Source organism: Danio rerio, chromosome 1 (genome assembly GCF_052040795.2).
Source record: "Danio rerio strain M-AB ecotype USA chromosome 1, GRCz13ab, whole genome shotgun sequence".
NCBI classification, from domain to species: domain Eukaryota; kingdom Metazoa; phylum Chordata; class Actinopteri; order Cypriniformes; family Danionidae; genus Danio; species Danio rerio.
Window position 1 is genome coordinate 43,510,520 of NC_141021.1, and position 24,056 is coordinate 43,534,575.

At 37.3% G+C, this 24,056-nt stretch overlaps 2 protein-coding genes and 1 long non-coding RNA gene across 12 annotated transcripts in view; 1 reads left to right on the top strand and 2 right to left on the bottom strand.

The window, feature by feature from the left end:
- dok7b (docking protein 7b) overlaps positions 1 to 9,404 on the bottom strand; it is a 53,160-nt gene extending 43,756 nt beyond the window's left edge. For all 3 annotated transcript variants that reach the window (XM_087237431.1, XM_087237430.1, XM_087237432.1), the window contains exons 1-3: positions 9,323 to 9,404; positions 9,159 to 9,204; positions 5,391 to 5,621 (exon numbers count right to left, since the gene is read on the bottom strand). In XM_087237431.1, the coding sequence (XP_087093557.1) occupies positions 5,391 to 5,621; positions 9,159 to 9,204; positions 9,323 to 9,376 (331 nt within the window). In that variant the 5' untranslated portion in view covers positions 9,377 to 9,404. The remainder of the gene's footprint in view (positions 1 to 5,390; positions 5,622 to 9,158; positions 9,205 to 9,322) is intronic.
- On the top strand, positions 8,927 to 22,436 carry LOC147846956 (uncharacterized). Its single transcript, XR_015476811.1, has 3 exons — positions 8,927 to 9,051; positions 21,097 to 21,444; positions 21,494 to 22,436. It is a non-coding gene; the product is annotated as an uncharacterized LOC147846956 (long non-coding RNA).
- rgs12b (regulator of G protein signaling 12b) overlaps positions 19,745 to 24,056 on the bottom strand; it is an 86,620-nt gene continuing 82,308 nt past the window's right edge. For 7 of the 8 annotated variants that reach the window (XR_015475569.1, XM_087235281.1, XM_087235280.1 and 4 more), the window contains one exon: positions 19,745 to 21,347. Coding sequence is in view for 7 of the 8 variants with exons in the window: in XM_087235281.1 (XP_087091407.1) it covers positions 20,923 to 21,347 (425 nt within the window). In the remaining variant the exon portion in view is untranslated. 8 annotated transcript variants of the gene reach the window in all.

Sequence of the window (24,056 nt, forward strand, 5' to 3'; positions counted from 1 at the left end):
TCGGACATTCCTCAATTGCTTTTATTCAACTCTCTGCTATTTATAACATCATCATTTGCTTATGTCATGTCAGTCAAAATGAACTAAACTTGTAAATGCTGAATAGTCATAGTCCTGAAAATGTCTTTAAAATTGAACAAATTGATAAATGATTTACAGACCTGTGTATGTTGCAGGTTCAGGTCCAATATGTACTGTAATATTGTTTACAGTTGTGCACAGTTCAACCCAAAGGGAGTTTATGTTTGTTGTAAATAAGGGTGTGTTTATTCTTTTGCACAATGCTGTGAATAAATTAGGATTGTAAAGAGCAAATGCAGAGTAAAAATGTGAAACATACATATTCAATGTCTTTTACTCAGATACCTCACTAAATGCAGTGATGTCCAACTTACTGTAGTTTTCAAATGGCTGTGCAAATAGTATACAGTGCTGTCTTGAGCATTTTCAGGAAGTGTCACCAACATCTGACTTTTTTGCATTGAAAAAATGTCCAGAGCAAACTCATAATGAAAACATGACAAAGCCATTTGACTATCTTGTTCACAAACAATGGTGTCAGGACTTTTCATTTTGATGATACTGACACTTTCATTGACATGAATACTTGCTTTTGAGGAATGAACTATCCATTTTGAGCATGTGATGTGCTTTTGCAGCTTATCAGCCAAGTTTTGCAGTTTGCACTAATTGTTTTGAGAAATGCACCAGAGAAAAACTATAAGTTAACTAGGCAGGTTAGGGTAATTAGGCAAGTTATTGTATAATGATGGTTTGTTCTGTAGACTAGCGGAAAAAAAATAGCTTAAAGGGGCTAATAATTTTGTCCATAAAATGGTTTTAAAAAATTAAAAACTGATTTTATTCTAGCAGTAATAGCACAAATAAGACTCCAGTAGAAAAAATATTATCAGACATACTGTGAAAAAATGTATTGCTCTGTCAAACATCATTTGGGAAAATATAAAAAATAAATAAATAAATAATTAAAAGGGGGCTAATATTTCTGACTTCAACTGTATATCAGACATATGACATTTCATCTGTATAAATGTAAATGAAAATTTAACTTAGTTAAACTGATCCCAGTCCAAGAGGCTACACTCTATTTTTTTAGTAGGTGTTACTCTGTCAAGTGCATGTTCAAGAAAAACCTATCCTGTAACCTGTATCACACATCACAGAGACCCAATTATAACTTCACTGCTTTCTCAAAGGGCACGGCAAACCTCTCGGACGTGAGTGTAGGTGTGCGTGTGTGAGAGAGACCAAAAAGTCAGCCGCTTGGGTGTAGGTGTGTGTCTGTGCGTGTTTTTTGAGGCTGTCTGGGATTAACGGATTCGGTAGTGGTCTTGACTCATGTTGTGCCCTGAGTGAGATCAAACAGTAGCCTATCCTCTACCCCAAATATAGATGTACTAATTACACATATTGCCTCATTATACCATAAAACAAATGATAGATAGATAGAAAGATGGATGGATGGACGGACGGATGGACGAACGGACGGACAGACAGATAGATAGAAAGATAGATAGATAGATAAAAGTTCAAAGTTTTTGCATTTCATTCAACAAACAATATGTGTGTAACATTTTTCTTTCATACATTAACATGACAGATATGTACTCTAATTGTAAGTTATCAAAGTTCTCTTAAATGTTTGAATTGGGTTAAAAAACAGGGCAATTGCAGATAGAACCTTCTATTTAAATAAAAGTAATTTTCTGCTTGGTATTATAAGGTTTTATCTGGCGGATCATTAATTGAAACATTACTTTTCAAGAAATACAATTAGTTTGCTTAGTAATTTAATAAAAAAAATTAAATTGCTGATGTAACTATGTTGATGCTTGAAAAAGTTACATTTTTGCTTTCTCTTACATTTATTTAATGTTTTAGGTTTAACATTTTTCTTGTTTAAATTAAGCATACAAGACTGTGCTAAATGTTTTGTCCAGAGCAGATATTAATTTTATATAATTAATATGGTAATCTTTATTGAATTATATGCCTTATATGAATTATTGAATTATATTTATTGAATTATATGTTCTTTGAATTAAATTAGGTACTTGCTTATTATGGCTTAATATCAAATTTAAAGACTTTAAACAGACAATGAGCAAATGAGTTTATTAAACACTGAAAATGTTTCACTGACTATATATACACAAATAAAAGTATTTCACAATTAATATATTACATTTTTTTATTAATAATTTCAACAATGTAAAATTGAACATTTCATCTCAATGTCAAACATTCAAAATCCTCACATTTACACACATCTTAATTTAGTCGACTTTGATTTTGTGTTTCTTTCTGGTCTTTCCCACTGTCAAGGGAGCAGTCTGGCAAAACAACAGAAAAGTCATCCCAATTGGTCCTTGTGTGTGCATTCGAATGCTGATTGGCTGACAGGAAGAACCTTATAGAGCCAAGTTAGAGGTCAACTTTGTAGATAAAACCTTTTTTTGTTAAAAAGTCTTAAAATATAAACAAATTAAAAAACATCACATAATGTGAATAACTTGTCGTTTAATAAGAATATGGGAATAACTCAATTTTGACAAAAATGTCAGATAATATAATTCTAAGATTATGACTTGCTTAAAAAAAACTTAATTAAAAAAGCATTAAAAAACGATGAATATTGGTTTGAGAAACAAGTTTTATACTTGTTATTTGTCGTTTAATAGTGCTCACAAAATTGACAAGCCATCAATCACAAACATAAAGTGCAGTATTATTTTTGTTAATAAAAACATTTTCAGTGGGACTTTTAGGCTGCTGTCAGTTTAAGATGGATGCAAAGATCCAATATAATGATCCATTTTCACCCGGCTGTTTGTTCACTTGAGGCATGATCAACTGTTTATGTGAATCTTTGCCAAGATTAGCATTTGGAGATAACTTTAGGTGCATTTGGCATTTAAAAAGCAGTAATAATAAAGAGAACTGAAGAAAAACATTTAAGCTGTATGAGATGACCATTCATCCATCTTATAACAATGCTAATTGAGCAATTTCTAATAGTATAATATTAAGCCTGGTGATCAAAGGTATTGTATTATTTGAGCATTGAAGTTACATATTTAATGACTTTACATATATTTTACAGTATGACACACACACAGCGGGCCCTATCATACACCCGGCGCAATGTGGCGCAAGGCGCGGCGCAATAGTCTTTTGCTAGTTTTAGCTTGGCGCAAGAGTCGTTTTGAGGCGTTGCGCTACGCTGTTTAAATAGCAAATGCATTTTTGCTCATATGTACGCCCATAGGCGTTTTGGTCTAAAAAGGAAGGCGTTCTGAGGCGCACTGCTGGCGCGTTGCTATTTTAAGAAACTATAATAGATTGTTCATTAGACCAAACAAACCCGGTCTAAACTCCAGCGCAGAGTTGCGCCACGCTTAATCACTGCTTAATATGCACAAGAGAGCAATAGGCAAATATCTTTACATATGAAAAAATTTAAATATTAAGGATATATATATATATAGGATATAATAAGAATAGATATAGAATATAAATATAAAGGATTAAAATATTACAAAACATATTATTTTCTAGCCTACATAAATATGAAAAATCACTGCTTTTATGCCTTCTTCATCTCGGGAGGCTTTTTCAGTTCATTCATAACAATTTGCTTTTGTATAATGTTATTATTATTAGTAGTATCATTTATTATATCCATATTTATACTTGTTTTATTAAAAACAAGCTTAGATTTGCCCACCTGCAGGTTTTAGACCATATGGGGCACAGCATGTGTTTTAGGATATAACTCAGGTTTTTGAGCACATTTTGTTATTAATTTATTTGTTTGCTGGAAATTAGAACTGAATTTAGAAATAGTTTTGAAACGAATATTTGCGCTTAACAAACAAAATTATTTATTTATAGACTAATTGATGTCTGTGCGTAAAGGTTTCCCTATCCAAGAGCGAAAGTGAAAGTAGATTCATTATCTCTCATTCTCACGCAGTAAATGCTCTGTTTAACAGTTTTCTGTTAAAAAAAAACTGTTAACTGTTAACTGTTTGCTTGTGAAATGCTCAGTTTTTCGACTTACTTTACATCCTGTAAATAGCAAATGCGCGACGCAGCTGGCTCTTAAAGGGAATGGGAGATGAGACTCTGATTGGTTTATTCTAAAATCACACCTATAACTCATTAAGAAAATAAACTTAACCCTTTTAGACCATGCGCCATGGCGCAAAGCGGATTTTCCCGTCCTTAAATTAGCAAAAAATGCGTTCTGACACGCCCTGAAAGCTTTTGCGCCCTGCGTTTTGTGCTCTGTGCATGGACCGTCAAAATAGAGCCCAGCGTCCCTCAATATGCATTTAGTATTTGAAATACATTTTGCTGAGCCCATATGGATTAAAGGTATAGCTACACAATATATAATTTTAGCAGCGATATCGCAATGTTCGAATTTGCAATAGTCACAACGTTGAATCTGTAATGTTGAGTTGCGATTATAATTAACCAGGAAACAAAGTTTAACCCTACTACAGTGAACAAATGTATTTTAAGGCATGTGACTATAAAATTTCAAGCTAATTTAAACCATTTGGTCACAATAATTGATCAAACATGTAGCATTAACAAAGATTAATTGTATTTTTTATTATATTTGGCATTTTAAATTTGATTGCATTACATAGTTATGATACATTTTACCTCAATAACGTTAAAATATCCAGAAAACAATAAATTTAAATATTATTTGTATCTTCTATTGTATTAATTTATGCTTGTAATTTGTTTATTATACTTTATATAACAATTTTTTAAAAGACAAAATAATAAAAACACTCCCTACAAAATTATCACAAAATAAAATTATAAATTATTTAAAAATAGAGTTATTTAAAGCATCCTAAGAAATTACATTTATATTGCAATATGCAATCAGAGAAAAACATATATAATTTTTTTTTTCAATATCGTGCAGCCCTAATAAAGGTAATAATTAGGGACGCTTACTTGATGAGATGACAAAAGACACAAGATACATGAATAAAAAATTGTGTTTTTATATGAAAATACTTGATAATATATGAATGTAAAATAGATTTTTATTTAACTGAAAAAAAATTACAAACTGAAAACAATTTAGAAGCCTTTTTAAAAGAATTGTAATGAATGGAAATATATTTCTGTTTTTGTGTTGATTATGGCTTTTTAGGAGCCAGAACTGAACGGTCATTGTACTGCTGGGAAAGATTAGTCCAATAATTTGCCTTGTGTGAGATACACAAAAATATCAGCATATGTGTTTGCACTGATATGAGGGTGAGCAAAGGGTGAATTTGAATTAAAGCCCATTCTCATGTGAGAGATGAACACACAAACACAAACTCTTGTCTCACCCTCTCCAAGGCTGTAACGGATCCGAGCATCCCAGGCCAGAAGAGACACTCTGTTGTCGAAACCCAGCATGACAGACTGGCTCAGGCAGAGCAGACTGAGAGCATAATTTACTCCATCAAAGCCCTGAAGAGCCTCCAGTCCACAGATATCCCTCAGTGTGGCCTGATTCCTCTCTCGCTGTCCTTTGCTTTTCTCTCCCCGCTCCTTATACACCAGCAAGGACAGGCAGTCTGTGATCAAGATTACAAATTTAACAAACATCAGAAATGAGCAAGATGGATGGATGGATGGATGGATGGATGGATGGATGGATGGATGGATGGATAGATAGATAGATAGATAGATAGATAGATAGATAGATAGATAGATAGATAGATAGATAGATAGATAGATAGATAGATAGATAGATAGATAGATAGATAGATAGATAGATAGATAGATAGATAGATAGATAGATAGATAGATAGATGCAGACAGACAGACAGACAGACAGACAGACAGACAGACAGACAGACAGACAGATAGATAGATAGATAGATAGATAGATAGATGCTGTATAATTATTACTGTACTTTACTGTCTAAAAACACAGATGTACTGTTATTACTTATGTCAAATAGCATCATAAATTAATAATATTTTTACCTGCTGAAACAATTAAAATTTATTTCATCACACCACCTTTCCAGCAACTGATTGTTATAATTTGCATAATAATCATGAACCACAACTGACAAAAAGTAACATATGCATGGGAAGCAGTTACTGAGCCGTGAAACACAAACTGTCTCTTGTCATAGACTAGTGATGTGTGTTAATACAATATAATGATAGACTCTCCACGTCGCCTTCGCTTGTTGGTTGTTTTGAAAATGTGACCGATGTTTTGTTTTTATGCATCGGTACGTGAGAACCGACCCCTGCATCACCAGACTTCTATAAACAGAATGCAAGGAGTCGAGCAGCTGTCATAACACACACATCAAAAGACACAGTGATCCATGAAAGCAACTGGAGACTAACCTATTAAACAATGACAGCTTCAGGCGACAGATCCAAAAATGACCTGCAAACCAGCCAAGAGCACCTACAGAAGTTATGCAAGTTTTTGGCTTACACTACGAATGCTTACGGTTATCATGCGGTAGATTTGAGACTAGTTGTCACAATTTTAAATTCAACGTCTGTATATTATTTGTACATTTCTCTACTGCTCAGGGGTGAAAAAAGTTAATTGAATAGCATGTACTCTAGGATCTCAAAGTAGAACTAACAGAACATAAGACACTACAATATAAAGGGTACCTATGATGAAAAACATCGTTTTGAAGCCGCTTGGACAGAACTGTGTGTAGGTATAATGTGTCCACAGTCATATTGGGGTGATATCAAGACAATAAGTTCATGAAGTTTAAATGGGATCCAAATCCCTCCCATTTTAAGGCCCACCGCAATGTGACGTAGGAGTGAGGTTTCCTCGCCCACCAAATTGATTGAGAGCCACATATTAACATGTCTCCATAGTAACACGTATAATAATATCAACAAGACAGGACAAAGCAACTGGGATTAAAAAATCTCTTCAGCGCTCTGTGATCATCAATTATCATCAGATGTGATCAAGAATGAGTTTTACAAGTTTAAAATATTTTTAAAACAGTGTATGTTTGTAATGAATTACAGCGAATTTACTGTCTTTATCACCACAGCCGCATGTCAGTACAATTATAAAAAAGACACTTCAATCCCGGTCTGTGGATGTTAAATCAGGTTTATTTTGTCCATTAATATAACAGATAACAGACAGGGCCAGCGCGTCCATAGAGGCGACCTAGGCGGCCGCCTAGGGCAGCAGTATAGAGAGGGCGGCATCCGCGACACCTCCCTTACCACCCGCGTCCTCAGTTATGTCCGCGGCACCTCCCTCACCACCCACGTCCTCAGATGTATTCGCGCAAAGACGCAAGAATAGAGAGGGCGGCGTCAGCGACACCTTCATCAGCACTCGCGTGTCCTCAGTTATATCCGCGCATAGGGCGGCAGAATAGAGGTCCGCGACACCCGCGCGTCCTCGGTTATATCCGCGTATAGTGCGGCAGAATACAGAGCGCAGTGTCCGCGACACCTCCCTCCCTCCCTCAGCACACGCGCATCCTCAGTTATATCCGCGCATAGGGCGGCAGAATAGAGGTCCGCAATACCTCACTTCATTTTCATAACCGGTCACTTTCGTAATCACATTGGGGTTGAGGGCGGCGTGATCGTCCTCTGCCTAGAGCGGCAGTTCAGCTTGCTCCGGCCCTGATAACAGATACCCATACAGCAGTGGATATTAACATGTATCCTGTCACATTTGCCATGCAAAAACAGTGCAAAGTTAAATGCGCATGCTGTGTGTATGTGCGTGAACTTTGTAACGGCATTGTGTTTGACTCGTTGCAGAAAGGCTTGAATTAACTCCACAACAAATGCATCAAGTAATCATTGGGAAAGTTCTTACAGTAGTATTTCTCACAAAAATTGCGCGAGATCTGCTCCATGTCTGTCACTGTGTTGTTTATCTGACACAGCTGAGACGGACATAAAGGCACACTCTGACAGGCACGTGGGAAATGTGGGCGGGGAGAACTAGCATTAAAGGTACAGGCCACAAAAACAGCCACATTGTGTTAAGAGCAGAAAATTCAAAACTTCTGAAAGATATAATAAATTATCTGATGGGTGTTTTGAGCTGAAAATTTACAGACACATTATGAAGACACAAATGACTTATCTTAAATCTTGTAAAAGGGGTAAAATAGGTGCCCTTAGAAACGAATTAAAAAATAAATCCGGTCATAGAATATTGGCATCAAAAAAAATGTAAAACATGAGCAAACATAAAATATAAATGTCTTTATAAACATTATCCATTGTTTTAATAATGGAAATGTCCAAGGACTATGTTTTGGCACACTGGTTATCATTTCTATAACCACAGTTTAGCTGCAAATACCATGGGTAATGAAATGAAGCTCAATTTAACACTATTAAAAAATAAAAATACACTGAATATCGGCAACATTTAATACATTAATGCATTTAATAACATTTAAAACACAGACATAAAACTAAAATATAAATGCCATTTCAATTAACACAGTTTTACTGCATTTAATGGTTAAACTGTGTTAAGTAGGCCTATAGCAAAATCATGGTAATCATTGTTTTAACTACATGTTTAAGTTATTATTAATGGCCTTTTGGATATATTATTTGTAGTTCTAAAGGGTGGGGCAACACTGAGTCAAAAATATGATGGTATTGGCTTGTTTAAGTTTAGTTTGTGGGACAGAACCAAAAAAAAAAAAAAAACTTTCTAGATTTAAGCATTTCTTATATTGTAGTTTCAGACCAAGACAAAAAAAATCATATACAGCTCATGTAACAACTAGCTAAAGACAACTAGCTTCATTTTCTTCAACACTTAACATTTAAAGCCTAGCTACATTTCAATTCTGGTGCTAAAACAGCTCGAGTCCAAGTGAATTGCGACATCTTGACACGTGTATTAACAGTGTCATTCCAATATTCCACATGACGAACATGCCAATATCCTACATGCCATCATGAGGTAAAAAAAAAAACGTGACAGCGCTACATGACAGGACTTCAAACATGGTAAGTACGTTTATCAAACAAAACGGCTATTTTGAAACACTTTATTCACCCCAACACTTAAAAGAACAGCGTAGAAACTTTTCCCAAGCAGAATTTATAGGATTTACCTGCTACCGGCGAAGGTTTCCGAAGAATCACCCATCTGTTTTTCCACTGTTAACGTAAGGAAACAAAACAAAGGCAGAGTTCGGACATGGAAACAAATAACCACTTAACTTTTGGCACACCAATGAATGATGCAGTAAAAGTAGTTTGCGTTGCATTTAACCACCTTTTTGCCTTCTCGGAGTTTGACTTGTCCCTCTACGACAACCGTATCCGTCATCTTGTGTCATGTTTCCCGACAGCTGTGTGCGGTCCGCGGCAGTGAGTGAGTGAGGGGGTCACTTTCAAAATAACCTCCAGAATTCACTGTCTGCTCTGCTGTAACACACACGCAAACTCTCTCTCCCCCACAATACTCACACATGCACAGGGCCACCCTCTCTGAACACACACCAGAACGGTTTTTACAGTTGTCCATTCAAGGTGACAAGTTATATGCTCCTAATTAATTTACAACACATGACCTGGCCATTCTGGCAAGTCTCAGACAGTCAGATCTGGTTTGAGGGGATGGTACATCACAAAAATGTACAGAGAAAAAAATATTTATAGGCCATAATTAGCTTATTTTGAACATTAAAGGCAAACAAATTATTACAATACAATTACAATATTATAATTTTGTGTTACTCTAAAAAAAAAGGAATTGCATTACTTAGTTATTAATGGAAAATAACCCTGCAGGCACAGGAAGTCAACATGACATCATATTGCTGTTGTATCCCAACCTCATGGGGACATTGGTTTTTATTTGGAAATGAAAATCGGGTTGTTGTCTGAACCGACGCCAATGTCCAATCTAAAATCAACTAAATATCCACGTCTAATCATGTTACACCTGAGGTTGTGTGGACGTTGATGTCTATCAAACATTGGATTTTGGTCACTTTCCATTTATTCCTTCATTTTCTTTTTGGCTTAGTCCCTTTATTAATCTGGGGTCACCACAGCGGAATGAACCGCCAACTCATCCAGCATATGTTTTACGCAGTGGATGCCCTTCCAGCTGCAACCCATCTCTGGGAAACATCCATACACACTCATTCACACTCTACACTACGGACAATTTAGCCCACCCAATTCACCTGTACCACATGTCTTTGAACTGTGGGGGAAACCGGAGCATCTGGAGGAAACCCACACGAACGCGGGGAAAACATGCAAACCACACAGAAATACCAAATGACCCAGCTGAGGCTCGAATCTTTCCAACACAACCTAAAATCAACCAAATATCAACGTAATTTATTTTGACGTAACTTGTTACATCAAAATAATTTTGTCCTTAGATGCTGGCTAGACGTTGAATTTCGTTCACCAGACGTCATGACCTACACTAACCTAATATAAGGTCTTATGATATTGTGTGCCTGCTGGGAATGCACTGAGCTTTCCTTTTTAATGTAAAAAAGTTCTGGTTTTGGCAACCACAAAAAGTGCTTTTTTAATTTACTGTACATTTGAGCAGCTAGGGCTGCACGATTTGGAGAAAAAATCTAATGGCAAATTATCTGATAAAAATTATCAATTTAAAATGTGATTTACTAATTACACTAACTAAAAAGGCCAGGCATAATCACAAAGTACGCTACACACTGCTGTTTATTTAAAACCTCTTAAACATTTTTGCCTTTTTTTTCAATAAAATTGTCATGACAAATTAAGAAAAGAACTACAGTATTTTAAATTCAATTAAATTAATTATATATAAAATCATAATCATTCATTTATTCATCAGTTTTCCTTTGGCTTAGTCCCTTATTTATCAGGGATGGCCACAGCGGAATGAACCACCAACTTTTCCGGCATATGTTTTGTATGTTTTGTATATTCACACACACACACACACACACACACACACACACACACACACACAAACACACGCACGCACGGACGCACACATAGACACTGTTAGCCAGGACTCGAACAGGCAACCTTCTTGCTGTGAGGTGACAGTGCCAATCACTGAGTCACCGTGCCGCCGTATAAAATTGTATTTAATCATGCAGGCCTAGCAGCAGCTCAAAAAAAAGTAAATTATCACTCATTCACTTTCCTTCAGCTTAATCCCTGCAAACTGTAATAAATGTGCTGCTATTCTTGATTACAAAGAATCTGAAAGAAGCTTAACTTGAAAAAAAAAATACATTGTTTTAATATTCTTTTTTAAATTATTTTAGGGCTACTGTATCAGTTTTTTTTTTTTTTTTTTTTTTTTTTGCAAGTGATATGGTTAAATGCTTGTTCACCTTTTGTCTACAGCAACCATTAACATACCATCACACCACACACATTCTCTCAATAGAATGGGGACAGAAGAGCTGTCAGTCAATAAATGGGACAATAAAGTAACTGGTGATACTTATTTAAAAAAAAAGGAAATAAAAACTAAAGTGTTCCTTTAGTTGCTGACAAAATAATCTGATTACATACCTTACATTGCTTGCATGTGCTAAGGACTTCATGGATACATTTGAAATAAAAGTTGTAAATAATGTTTTGTTTCTTTACTTTAATATACACGTAAACAAGCATACCATTATGTGAACTAACCATGAAGCTTAAACATAAGTAATACTATTTAATTTAATGAAATAAATATAAGAAGGGTATAAGAACCCTTCTACCAGGAAAATAGCACCTAGAAATATATCATAGGCCAACAGTGGGGGAGGAAATGAGGAATACAGAAATGAGATGGGACAGCAGCACCACATAGCTTTTTGAATCTCAATTAAGAGTCTTGCCTAAAGGTGCAACATCAGATTTCCCCCCTGGAGGAATCCGTTCATATCCCTGATGTCTCGTTCTATTCAGCCTCCCACAGAGAGCATTTTCATCTACAGCAATAAAATATCCCTGTAAATGGCATAACCGTATAGAGTTTTTTCTTATGTCTCTGTAATTTAAAATGCATTTACTTGAAATAACCTAATGGCAAAACACAATATTCATTAAATTACATTCATGTTATGTTCGTTCTTAAACAGATGCTTTATTTTTAAAGTGATTACAAAGTGCATGCATCATGTAAATGGCAATTACTGAAAAGGCAGCTAAAAGCTGCAGTATTTTAGGCTCCTAATCAAATAAGCAAATTTGTCACAACAACCATATCAGGGTTTATTTATAATAAATGTCAGATGTTCCTGTTGAAGCTCAACATACTATTTAGAGGATTCACATTTTGCTGGATTTCACGGGCCATCAGGCATTGCACATTTGATCTTGACTGAAAAAATGTCTCAAACTAGAAAATTGCTAAATAGAAGCATTTCCGTGGGTCACTGACTGTTTTTTAATAAATATTAGTTATTTATATGTGAGGTGAATGAGGATGTGAGAGTAGATATCTCTAAAAGATGTGTTCCTTTGTGGCTTTGTGTTGAAAAATCTGCAGTTTTACAGCTTTTTGAACTTGTTCCACCGATGGAGAGATCAACAAATGGAGAAATGTCTGGACCCAGACAAGCAGTAACCTTTCATACGGAGAGATGAGGAAGCTAGGCGAGCAGAAGCGCCTGACAGTAATGGCTGGGCTGGGGTGAAGTTTGGATGAAGGATTGGAGGTAGTGGGCGTCAGGCCATTGGCAGGAGTGTAAAAGTCAGAAATGACTTCGTATTGGCAAGCAGCAGAGGCGTAACATGAGAGAATTCCAGAGGTTAAAGACAAGTCAAGCTGAAGCATTTTGAATGCACTCCAGGGGACAAATAGCAGATGCTGGTAGAGGGAGGGGAGGTAGATGTGAAATGACTGTAGTCTGGGTAAAGAGCTGAGAAGACTAGTAGTTAAAAAAGAGTCTTGTTGCTTGTGGAGTGTAAAGCATCTGAGACAGCTGAAAGCTGGCCAAAAGAGCTATTGTGTTGTACAGTTAAATACATTTTGTGGTAACTCCTTTCAATGAGGTTCCACTCTTCTGGTCACAAATTAGGGACCAATTATTCAGCAACATTGATTTATTTCAAGAGTTCACACTTAGCTGATGATTGATAATAAAGCTAGTTTGGCGTGCTGTCCCGGAGAGAGCCCTGAGCTTATAAGATCCTTGAGCCCTGGGCTCCCTCCCGCTGCAAGGCGAGAGGGGAGTTTGAGCTCAGGTAGATCTCGATGACTCCCCCTCTTGCTTGTTGTAGCTAAGTGTCAGATATGGATGCTGAAAGGTGTACTCAGAGTTTAGCTAAAGTATTTGGATTAATTGTTTAGAGTGCTTGTTTTTGAACTGTGGGAGGAAACCGGAGGACCCGGGGAAAACCCACGCGACCACGGGGAGAACGACCAAACTCCGCACAGAAATGCCGTCTGGTTTGGAAAGGAATTAAACCAGGGGCATTCTTGCTGTGAGGCAACATCGCTGATCGCTGGCCACCGTGACGCCCATTTGAATGGAGGGAAAGTAGGGTTGGGTGGGGGATTTCTTCAAGACGAAGATATTGAGATGAGAAAAGTCTGGTTATTTATAGTGAGTTAAGGATCGTCTGATAGGATAATCAGTCATTAGCTAAAGTTGGAACAGCTGTGAACAATCATAAGCACGTGATCCTCTCGAAATTTGTTTATAAATAAACTTCACTTAGCAAAGTGGTGATTTATACTTATGGAGCAAGGGATTGTCAAGTTCAAAGCCCAAAGCATATTTAGTTTTCTCTCATAAAATGCGAACAGAATTATGGATACATTTTAATCCCTTTCACATATGCACTTATCTGAACAATATTTTGCTGCCTTCTTCAGTGATATATTTTTTCCATTTGCTATTTCGATTCCGACAGTTTGTTGAACTCTTATTGACACTAAGATGTGCAAAAACAATTGGAAGCACATTTGTAAGCTGTAAGCTCATTGCATGATGATTACCAAAATGAGGCGGTGCATGTACAATATGTGCATACTTCTAATAGAGAAATTCACATCAAATGCAGTGTACACAGACCTCTTCACAAAATCTGAAAATAAAATGTTACACTTAATTAATAAAAATGAGGCTGTTACTCAACAATGTAGACATATTGGTCTAATAAATAAAGCCACATCATGTGGATTGTGACCAGACCTTTGCACAAAAACAAAAAAATGATAGCTTTACAAGCGATTACACAAATCAGCACATATTGTACAATGTGCACTTACTTGTACACTTGACATTGTACACATACCCTTGCACCAAAACTAAAAGACTAAAATTTTATGTGACCTAAAACCAGGCAGTGTGTGTACAATATACATGCATACTGTACTAATAACAAAATTCAAACAGGCCTTTGCACAAAAACTAAAACAACACACAATTACAAAAATCAGGCATACAGTGTGCACATATTAAACATATGAAATTTGCATATTGCTCATTGTAAAAGACTCTTAGACAAACTAAAACTTACTTAATCACTTTACAGTAATTACCTCCTTGTTGGAGCAAATAAACACTAAAATGATGGGTTGTTTCAACCTAAATTTGAGAAAAAGTATCCATATTTTACCCAAACTGGGTTTAAAACTACCCAGCATTATTCCAAGGTCTGTCTATAAAAACTAACAAGCAATCTTTGCTACATTCCTCTTATATAACAGATTAATAAACAACTAACAAATTAAAACAATTTTTACTAATATAATTAAAGGCGTCACAGTGACGCAGTGCTAAGCATGATCGCCTCACATTAAGAAGGTTGCTTTTTCGAGTGTCGGCTGGGTCAGTTGCTGTGAGATTGTGTTAAAATGATAGTGTTGCCAATTACCATGTTGTTTAGTGATCTGTTGCATAAAACCGCACAGAGATAAAAAAGGGATTCTAAAAGGGTTTTCTGATTCTTAATAAGCCAGAAAGTGAAAGGGGCCAATGACAGAAGTGCAGTGTTTAGCACCCCTGGGGCAACTTGGGTTTCATTAGGTTTTGTTCAAGGACACAGTGGCCACAAACAAAGGAAAACCGATGCCAGTCTGAAGTTGCCACTCAGCACCCTGTTTTTAGATTTATAACTGTTTTCAAAATGAATGTTAAATTCCTCAGTACACTCTCATCCTAATGAGGCTGACAAACTTTAAATCTAAGTCAATGAACAAGGAATCAAAAATACAGCTAATTTTATTAAAGACAGTACAGGAATCATCGATGCATTAGCTTGTGGTTTTACAAATGAAAACACTGCATGTCCTTAGAATACCTGCGGCATTTTTTATTGATCTTTTCCTCTCGCGTGTCTTTCCCTTTCAGACTTTACTTCCTCTTCACAATTATCCCTAAAATACGTCTTGGCAGAAACCAGTGTCCTCAGGTCAATGAAACGTTTCCAACGCTGAACAGTAGCCATTAAAATTCTGTGTGTGATCTTTAAAGACACAAGACAGAGTAACCTCATCCAGCAAGACAGCAGTAAAGAAGACTACACTAATAGTCCACCAAGCAGGAAATATGCAGCAAAAGACATTAGGACAATTAAAATATGACACCTGATTTTTGAGTGCTATTACAGTGGACTGATATTAATGTGTCCATAAGTAAAGCTAAAATTATCCATATCAATACCATCAATATCCATATCATGCCCATCAGATAATTTATTATTAGCCTCCAGAAGTTGCCCATTTTGGTGTCTGAATACATTGTAGCTGTTTTGGTAGCCTGTGGCCTCAAATGCAAACGAGCTTCTTCTTCTTACCACCGTTCCCACGTGTGTGTCTGTGTCTCATCATGCAATATGTCAGGTAAACAGCACAGTGATAGAGACAGACTTGGATGAAGCTGAAATACAGCTGTAATAAAGTTTGAAAGACAGGGAAGAAGGAGGCAGAGAACCGACAAACTTTTAAATAAGTTTTAATAAAAAAATACTAAACGTGAGACTCGAGGCAGTTGATGCGTCTAGGTGTCCCTCGTTTGTGTGCCTCAAACAAACACACGGCTCTCTGCCCTGCCTCACTTGCCACATACCCCCATCACCCCACGCAGGCCAAGGGCCCCCGTGTCAGCACCTAAACTCCGTGTTTCAGGACCCGCGAAACCTGAGAATAATAGGGCCAAGAGAAAGGAGCCACATAGCGGAGGACAGACTGAAGAGCGACAGAGAGAGGGGAGAAAGAAAAAAATTTGGGGTTCAGTTTTCCAGACACACTGCCACTCGGTCCTCAACCAGCTGAGAGATTTGACGATTTGCTGGGAGCCCTGTGGAGGAATCTATCCACCTGTCCATTTTCTGGTTCTCCTGGCTGGCCGCATTTCTGGTCTCCTGCTCCGCTCCCCTTCGGTGGATGGACAGTTCGGCATCATGGCGGACAGCAGTGACTACATGAGCTCTCTGGGATAGCTCCTTTCAGCTAATTCCCTTCTGGTGGTGAGCCTAGTGTCCCTTGCTCCTCCCCAGGCCACCCTCGCACTCTGGGCAGACGAATGGGTTTGTCCCCCACTCGGGTTAACCCCTGAACACTCGCCCTCCCTCTCAGTGGCGAAGAAAACTGGACAACGTGTCACTCCTTCTCCTGGATTTCGTTCCCACTGTAATGAAGTTCCGACCATTGTGAAGAAGGAGGCGGAGAACCGACAAACTTTTAAATAAGTTTTAATGAAAAAATAAAACAATAGGAAGGCAGCTCATCACAGAGACTGCAGTCAAACTGAAAGCAAGAGTAAAACAATATGTCCGGGCTGGTCCTTCCTCTTCCAACACTGGGGTCTCTTCTCCTTTTAGCTTCCAGGCCTCCTCCATGACACTCAAGGCAGGTGACGCATCCAGGTGTCCCTGATTATCTCACTTACGCCATCTGCTTCGCACACACTCAGCTCTCGGCCCTGCCTCACTCGCCACAACAGAGCATTAGTCAAAAATACCAAGTAAGTTTATTTGATGTATTTTTGGTGGAGTTTATTTAAGCCTTTCTGAAATGATGAGTCCTACACAGCCATATCACCCTGCAGCCCAAGACCGGTTAATCACTGAAGCTAAGCAGGCCTGAGGCTGGGCAGTACCTGGATGGGAGACCACTAGGGAACACTGGGTTGCTGTTGGAAGTGGTGTTAGAGAGGCCAGAAGGGGGTGCTCAACCTGTGGTCTGCCTGAGTCCTAATGCCCCAGTAAAAGTGAAGGGGACACTACACTGTCATTGAGCGCCGTCTTTCGGATGAGACGTTAAACCGAGGTCCTGACTCTCTGTGGTCATTAAAAATCCCATGGCACTTCTCGTAAAAGAGCAGGGGTGTAACCCCGGTGTCATGGCCAAAGTCCCTCTATCGGCCCTTACGATCATGGCCTCCCAATCATCCTCTTCCACCAAATTGGCTCTATCACTGTCTCTCCACTCCACTAATAGCTGGTGTGTGAAGAGCACACTGGCGCCGTTGTCCTGTGGCTGCCGTCGCATCATCCAAGTGGATGCTGCACACTGGTAGTGGTGTGGAGAGACCCCCCCCTTATGATTGTGAAGCACTTTGGGTGTATGGCCATACACAATAAATGCGCTATATAAATACATCAACTGAACACAAATGTCGTTTGCAGTACACACACACACACACACACACACACATATGTGCTTTTACTGACACCATGCGGCGGTGGTGATTATAATGGTAAAAAATTACATGGCGATTTTTACTGCCTTTAATCAAACTTGCTCTATTGTAAAAAGTTTTAAGCTTATAAAAATCATATATATTATATAAAGTTTTATTTATATAGATATTTTAATTCCAGTTTATTTGCAAAAAAAATGTTCTGTGGACGTGTATACATGTTATTATAGAAACATGGTGCCTTTCAATCACGCCTGTGGGTGAGGAAAACCGCACTCCAACATCAAGTTGCGGTGCACCTCAATATCACTGGGATTTGGGTATTATTTTAACATCAGGAGGTTTAAAAAAGAGACTTGTTGGGTTTATCTCCACAATATGACCGTGAACACACGATACCTACACACAGTTCTGTCCAAACAGCTTACAAAAGATGATTTTTATCATGTGATGATTCACCTTTAACTTATTTTAACTCGTTAATCAGGTTTCAGCTAACATTTTTGAGTTTTACAAAGTTTTACTTAATACTGTAAGTTTGATTGTTGTAAGTTGAGATGACTTGAACTGTTCATTTGATTCAACTAAAAAAATTAAAGCAGCAAGACTTTTTACAGTGTTCATTTAAAGTAAGCTTATGTTAAGGTGGTGTACACTGCAGTTTCTGTGCTGGCAGTGCCTTAGACATTACTTTTAAAAATTAAATAATGAATCACTGTTTTGTTTTCATAGACAAGTGCGTGTATGAGCCATTGTTCATCTTTTAATTTAATACCGTTGTGCAATTTACATAAAAATACAAAAGGAGACAGCAGAGGATGACACAGTGAGCAGTAGCTTTCCTTTTTGTTTTGATAGCTGTAAAACTACGCCATATGTTGGAGGTTGAGTTAGAATCAGGACTGATAAGAGAACGTTGTGTTATCTACATTTTTCACCTTCATACTAAACTTACATTTTTAAATGGCAAAGTTTAAATTTCATAACTCATATAACTAGTGTGTTAACAACATGTCCTGGTATAGTCGATATAGGCAGAAAGTGTTTGGTCTTTGTGTCAGTTTAAATGCATTCAACCACACAGGAATTTCCTAAATCTGCTTCAAACTGTTTTTTGACACTTGCAGTCAGAATAATCCACTTGTGTTGAAATGGATTAAAATTCATTTTAATACTGGTATAAACATGGTTAAAGTGGTCAAAATAATCCAGCTCAGAATGATTTCGGTACCATTTACACTTGTATTCAGCATATTCCACTTGAGAGCAGATTGACGAATATGTACCTTAATATGAGATCTGAACAATGCCAATATAGTTAAATGGACAATCTCAAAATGGTTTAGGTTCTGTTTACACCTGCATTCAGAATAATCCACTTGTGATGAAATACATTAAACAGCATTTAATACTGGGTATGAACAGGGTTAAAGTGGTCAAAAATGGTCTAGCTCAGAATGGTTTCGGTCCTATTTACACTTGTATTCAGCATATTCCACTTAAGAGCAGATTGACGAATATGAACCAATACTGAATCTGAACAGTGCCAATGTATTTGAACGTGGAAAATCTCAAAATTGTTTTGGTTCTGTTTACACTTGCATTCAGAGTCATTCTCTTGTGATCAAATTGATTAAAATGCATCTTATTACTGATAAAGTGGTTTTAAAAATGGACAAGCTGAAAATTATTTAGGCTCTATTTACACTTGCACTCAAAGTCATCCGCTGTGATCAAATTTATTAAAATGCATTTAATACAGGGTATAAACAGGGTTAAAGTGATCAAAAATGAACAAGCTCAAAATGGTTTCGCACTTGTTTACACTTGTATTTAGCATATTTCCTTGAAATGTTTTGACAAATATGTACCTTATTACTAGATCTGAACAGTGCCAAAGTGGTTGAATGTGGACAATCTCAAAGAGGTTCTGTTCTGTTTACACTTGCATCCAGAGTCATCCTCTTTTGATCTAATTGCTGAAAATGCATTTTAATACTGGTTTAAAAAGGGCAAACGTGTTTTTTAAAAAAATGGACAAGCTCATAATGGTTTAGGTTCTGTTTAAACTTGCATTCAGGGTAATCCACTAGTGATCAAATTTATTGAAATACATTTGAACCTGGGTATAAACAGGGTTAAAGTGACGTGTTTATACTTGTATTCACCATATTCAACTTGACATCAGATTGACAAATTTGCACCCTAATACTAGATATGAACAGTACCAAAGTGGTTGAATGTGGACTATTTCAAAATGGTTTAGGTTCTGTTTACACTTGCATTCAGAGTAATCCACTTGTGTTAAATTGCTCAAAATGCATTTAATACTGGATATAAACAGGGTTAAAGTGGTCAAAAATGAACAAGGTCAAAATGGTTTTGGTCCTGTTTTTTGCTTGTATTCACCATATTCTACTTGAGATCAGATTGATGAAAATGTATCTTAATACTAGATCTGAACAGTGGTTAAAGGTGGACAATCTCAAAATGGTTTAGATTCTGTTTACACTTTTGTTCACCCACTTGAGATCAAATTGATGAATTTGCATTTTAATTCTGGTTTAAACAGGGCTAAAGTGGTTTAAAAAATGGACAAACTCAAACCGCTTTTGGTCCTGTTTACACTTGCAATCAGAATAATCCACTTGTGATGAAATTTGTTAAAATGCATTTAATACTGGGCATATACAGGGTTGAAGCGATCAAAAATAATCTAGCTCAGAATGGTTTCGGTCCTGTTTACACTTGCATTCAGTCATCTATTTGTGATTTCTCCAATAGTATCTGACGGCAGCATTTTAATGCTGGTATAAGCAGGGCTAAAGTGGTTTAAAAATGCACAAGCTCAACGTTGTTTATGTTCTGTTTACACTTGTATGTGAAGTCATCAACTTGTGATAAAAAGATGTATTTTAATCAAAAGCCAAAATGGACAAAAATGGATTAGCACAAAATGGCTTTGGTTCTGTTTACACTAGGATTTAGTCATTCACTTGCTATTGAATTTTGATGAAAATGCATTTCAATACTAGTTATAAACAGGGCTAAAGTGGTCAAAATTGACAAGTCAAAATGGTTTCAGACCCCATTTACACCCGCACCATTGTCCACTTGTGAATGAACCAAAAGCTTAATCTCTTAATACCAGGTGCAAACAAGACCATTTTGTAGAGAGCCCACCATTTTCTACTGTACTGGGAAAAGAGTAGATTGTCACCAATAGATTGTTAATGATCCCCAAGTTCAGCTTATTGTCACGTCAGACAAAAGTGGCATTGCTTTTGCTGTGGTTGCTCTTCTTGCTTGACGTTTTAACTGAAGGCTTGATTGATTTTTTTGCCACTGGATCAATGCGCTTTTTCGTAGGCAGCAGTTCAGCTTGGTCTGAGGTCTGATAAACTCCTGTTCTCATTCTTCCTTTGCTGGTTTTCAGATCACCAACCACCCTCTCCAAGCCCTCGGATTCTCTATTATCACCACCAAGGTCACCACAATGGATCCCATCAACGTCAAGAGCCCCTCGCACATGAAGAGGAGAGCGCTTGCCTGCTCCTCTGACCCTGGGTGGAGCTGATGGAGGAGCGGGAGGTGGATGTGGAGGTGGAGGAGGTGGGGCGGAGGGTGCCCTCCTGTGGGAATATTTGGAAACACTGGTCCTGTCTCTCTGCCGTCTTTCATTTTTCACTAAGAATTGATAAACACAAGGCGAGAGGTGCAGATGTTAAGGTTGTTCATTTATTGAGCACAATTTTTCTGCATGAATGTTGATAGATAAACTCTAGTCTAAGAAAATGTATTTAGGAATATACAGTTGAAGTCAAAATTATTAGCCTTCCTAAATTATTAGCCCGCATAATAATATTACATAATAGTTTTAATAACTCATTTCTAATAGCTGATTTATTTTATCTTTGCCATGATGACAGTGAATAACATTTGACCAGATGTTATTCAAGATACTATATTCAGCTTAAAATGACATTTAAAGGCTTAACTTGCTTATAGGTTAACTAGGCAAGGGTAATTGGGCAAGTCATTGTATAACGAAGGTTTGTTCTATAGACTATCGAAAGCTTAATATTAGGCTTAATATTGACCTTAAAATGTCATTTGAAAAATTAAAAACTGCTTTTATTCTTGTCAAAATAAATCAAATAAGACTTTCTCTAGAAGAAAAAATATTATTGGAAATACTGCGAAAATTCCCTGCTCTGTTAAACATCATTTGGCAAATATTTAAAAAAGAAGAAAACAAAAATAAACAGGAGGGCTAATCATTTTGACTTCAACTGTATACAACCTCATATGATATGGCAAATCTGAAAATGATTTGCCATAAACACTGTGCCATATACATTACAGAAGATAGATTACAGAGTTTTACAAAAGTGAGCACTTCAGTCACTTTCATGCACCTCATTCAAAACAGACATACACACTACTGAATGGAGATAGGCTGATTTTCTCCATCATATTATTGAAGCACGATCAGCATTGTGTGTTTGTGCCTTGATTAATAAGCATAGTCATGTTTTAGACATTCCTGGCTCACTACATTAATAAAGGAGCATGCATTCTGCTGATAAATTGAGCGACTCTGCTGCTACACAGGTATAGGCCAACTCTGTGAAGCTCTGTTTAATGCTCAAAACACAACATATGTTCCTTTTTCTGGTCTATTTGCATTTTGTATGTGGAAATATTTTATGAATATATAGTGAGCAAAAAAGGGTCTATTTGTATACATTATTGATAAACTTGTTCAAACATTGCATTTGGTTTACTGAAAGGTGATTTCATTTCAGTTGGACTCTATTTATTTTGTCCATAAGTATTAACTTTGTCACTCATACACACAAATCAGCTTTATTCTTTTGGCTTGAGAAAGTCAACATACCGTTATGCTATACTTAAAATTCTTCTTCTTCTGTTTTCTTTTCAGACTTTTTTAAGAACGCATCTCCTCCTAGACAGTTCACTCCTCCTAACTCCAAACTATACTAAATTAAGTTGCTATATCTTCTCCAACTGATCCGACTTACGGTTTTCAAAAAACTGACCTGGAAAGTTCGGAAAAGTCCCATCAACTTAAAATTGGACCAAACTTTGTGACCTTATAACTTTGCACCAGATTGTCATACAGACTTGCGATTGGGCTCATTTACTCAGACTACCAATCTGCCAATCACTGATGACCTTTCTACTTTCTAGCCACACCCTAGCAACCACTTACAGCATCCTAGCATCTGTCCTATAGACTTCCATTATAAAAAAAACTGCCATTGACTTTACATTGGATAAACTAACAACATACCAATCCATACTAGCAATATACTAATCCAAACTAGAAACACACTAGCAAACATACTAATCATACTAGCAAGATGTTATTTCATACTAGAACCATGCTAACAACATGCTAATTTTATTTCATTCATTCATTTTCTTTTCGGCTTAGTCCCTTTATTTATCTGGGGTCGCCACAGCAGAATGAACCACCAACTTATACAGCTTATCCCTACTGAAAAAAAAAAACAGCCTTACCCAGCCTAGGCTGGTTTTAGCTGGTCGAACAGGCTGGTTTTAGAGGGGTTTTGGCCATTTACAGGCTGGTTTCCAGCCATTTCCAGCCTGGTCTTAGCTGGTCAGGTTGGGAGATGACCAGCTAAAACCAGCTTGACCATCCTAGCCAGGCTAGGAGCCCAGCCAAAACCAGCTATGTCCAGCTTAAACCAGGCAAACAGCCTAGGCTGGTTTAAGCTGGATTTTTCAGGAGGGATGTTTTACGCGTATGCCTTTCCAGCTGTAACCCATCACTGAGAAACATCCATACACACTGATTCACACTCATACACTAAGGACAATTTAGCTTACCCAATTAACCCGTACCACATGTCCTCGGAGTTGTGGGGGAAACCGCCAACTCAGGACGAACATGCAAACTCCACACAGAAACACCAACTGACCCAGCCGAGGCTCCACCCAGCAATCTTCTTGCTGTGAGGCAAACATGCTACTTACTGCGCTACCAAGCAGCCCAACATGCTAATTTATGCTAGAAAAAATGATAGCAACATGCTAATTCATACTAGAACCATGCTAATTTATGTTAGTAACTGCCTAACAACTCAGAAAAACCTTAGCAACCACCTAGCAACGCCCTAGCAACCGCCTAGCAATCACTCTGAACACCCTAGTAACTGCCTAGCAACATCTTAGCAACCACCCAGAAATGCCTTGTCAACCACATAAACACCTGGAACACCCTAGCAACTGCCTAGCAAACACATTAGCACCCACCTAGCAACCACTTAGAACAACTAAACAACTGAGTAGCAACGCCTTGGCAACCTCTTAGCAACCACTCACAACACCCTATCAACTGCCTAGCAA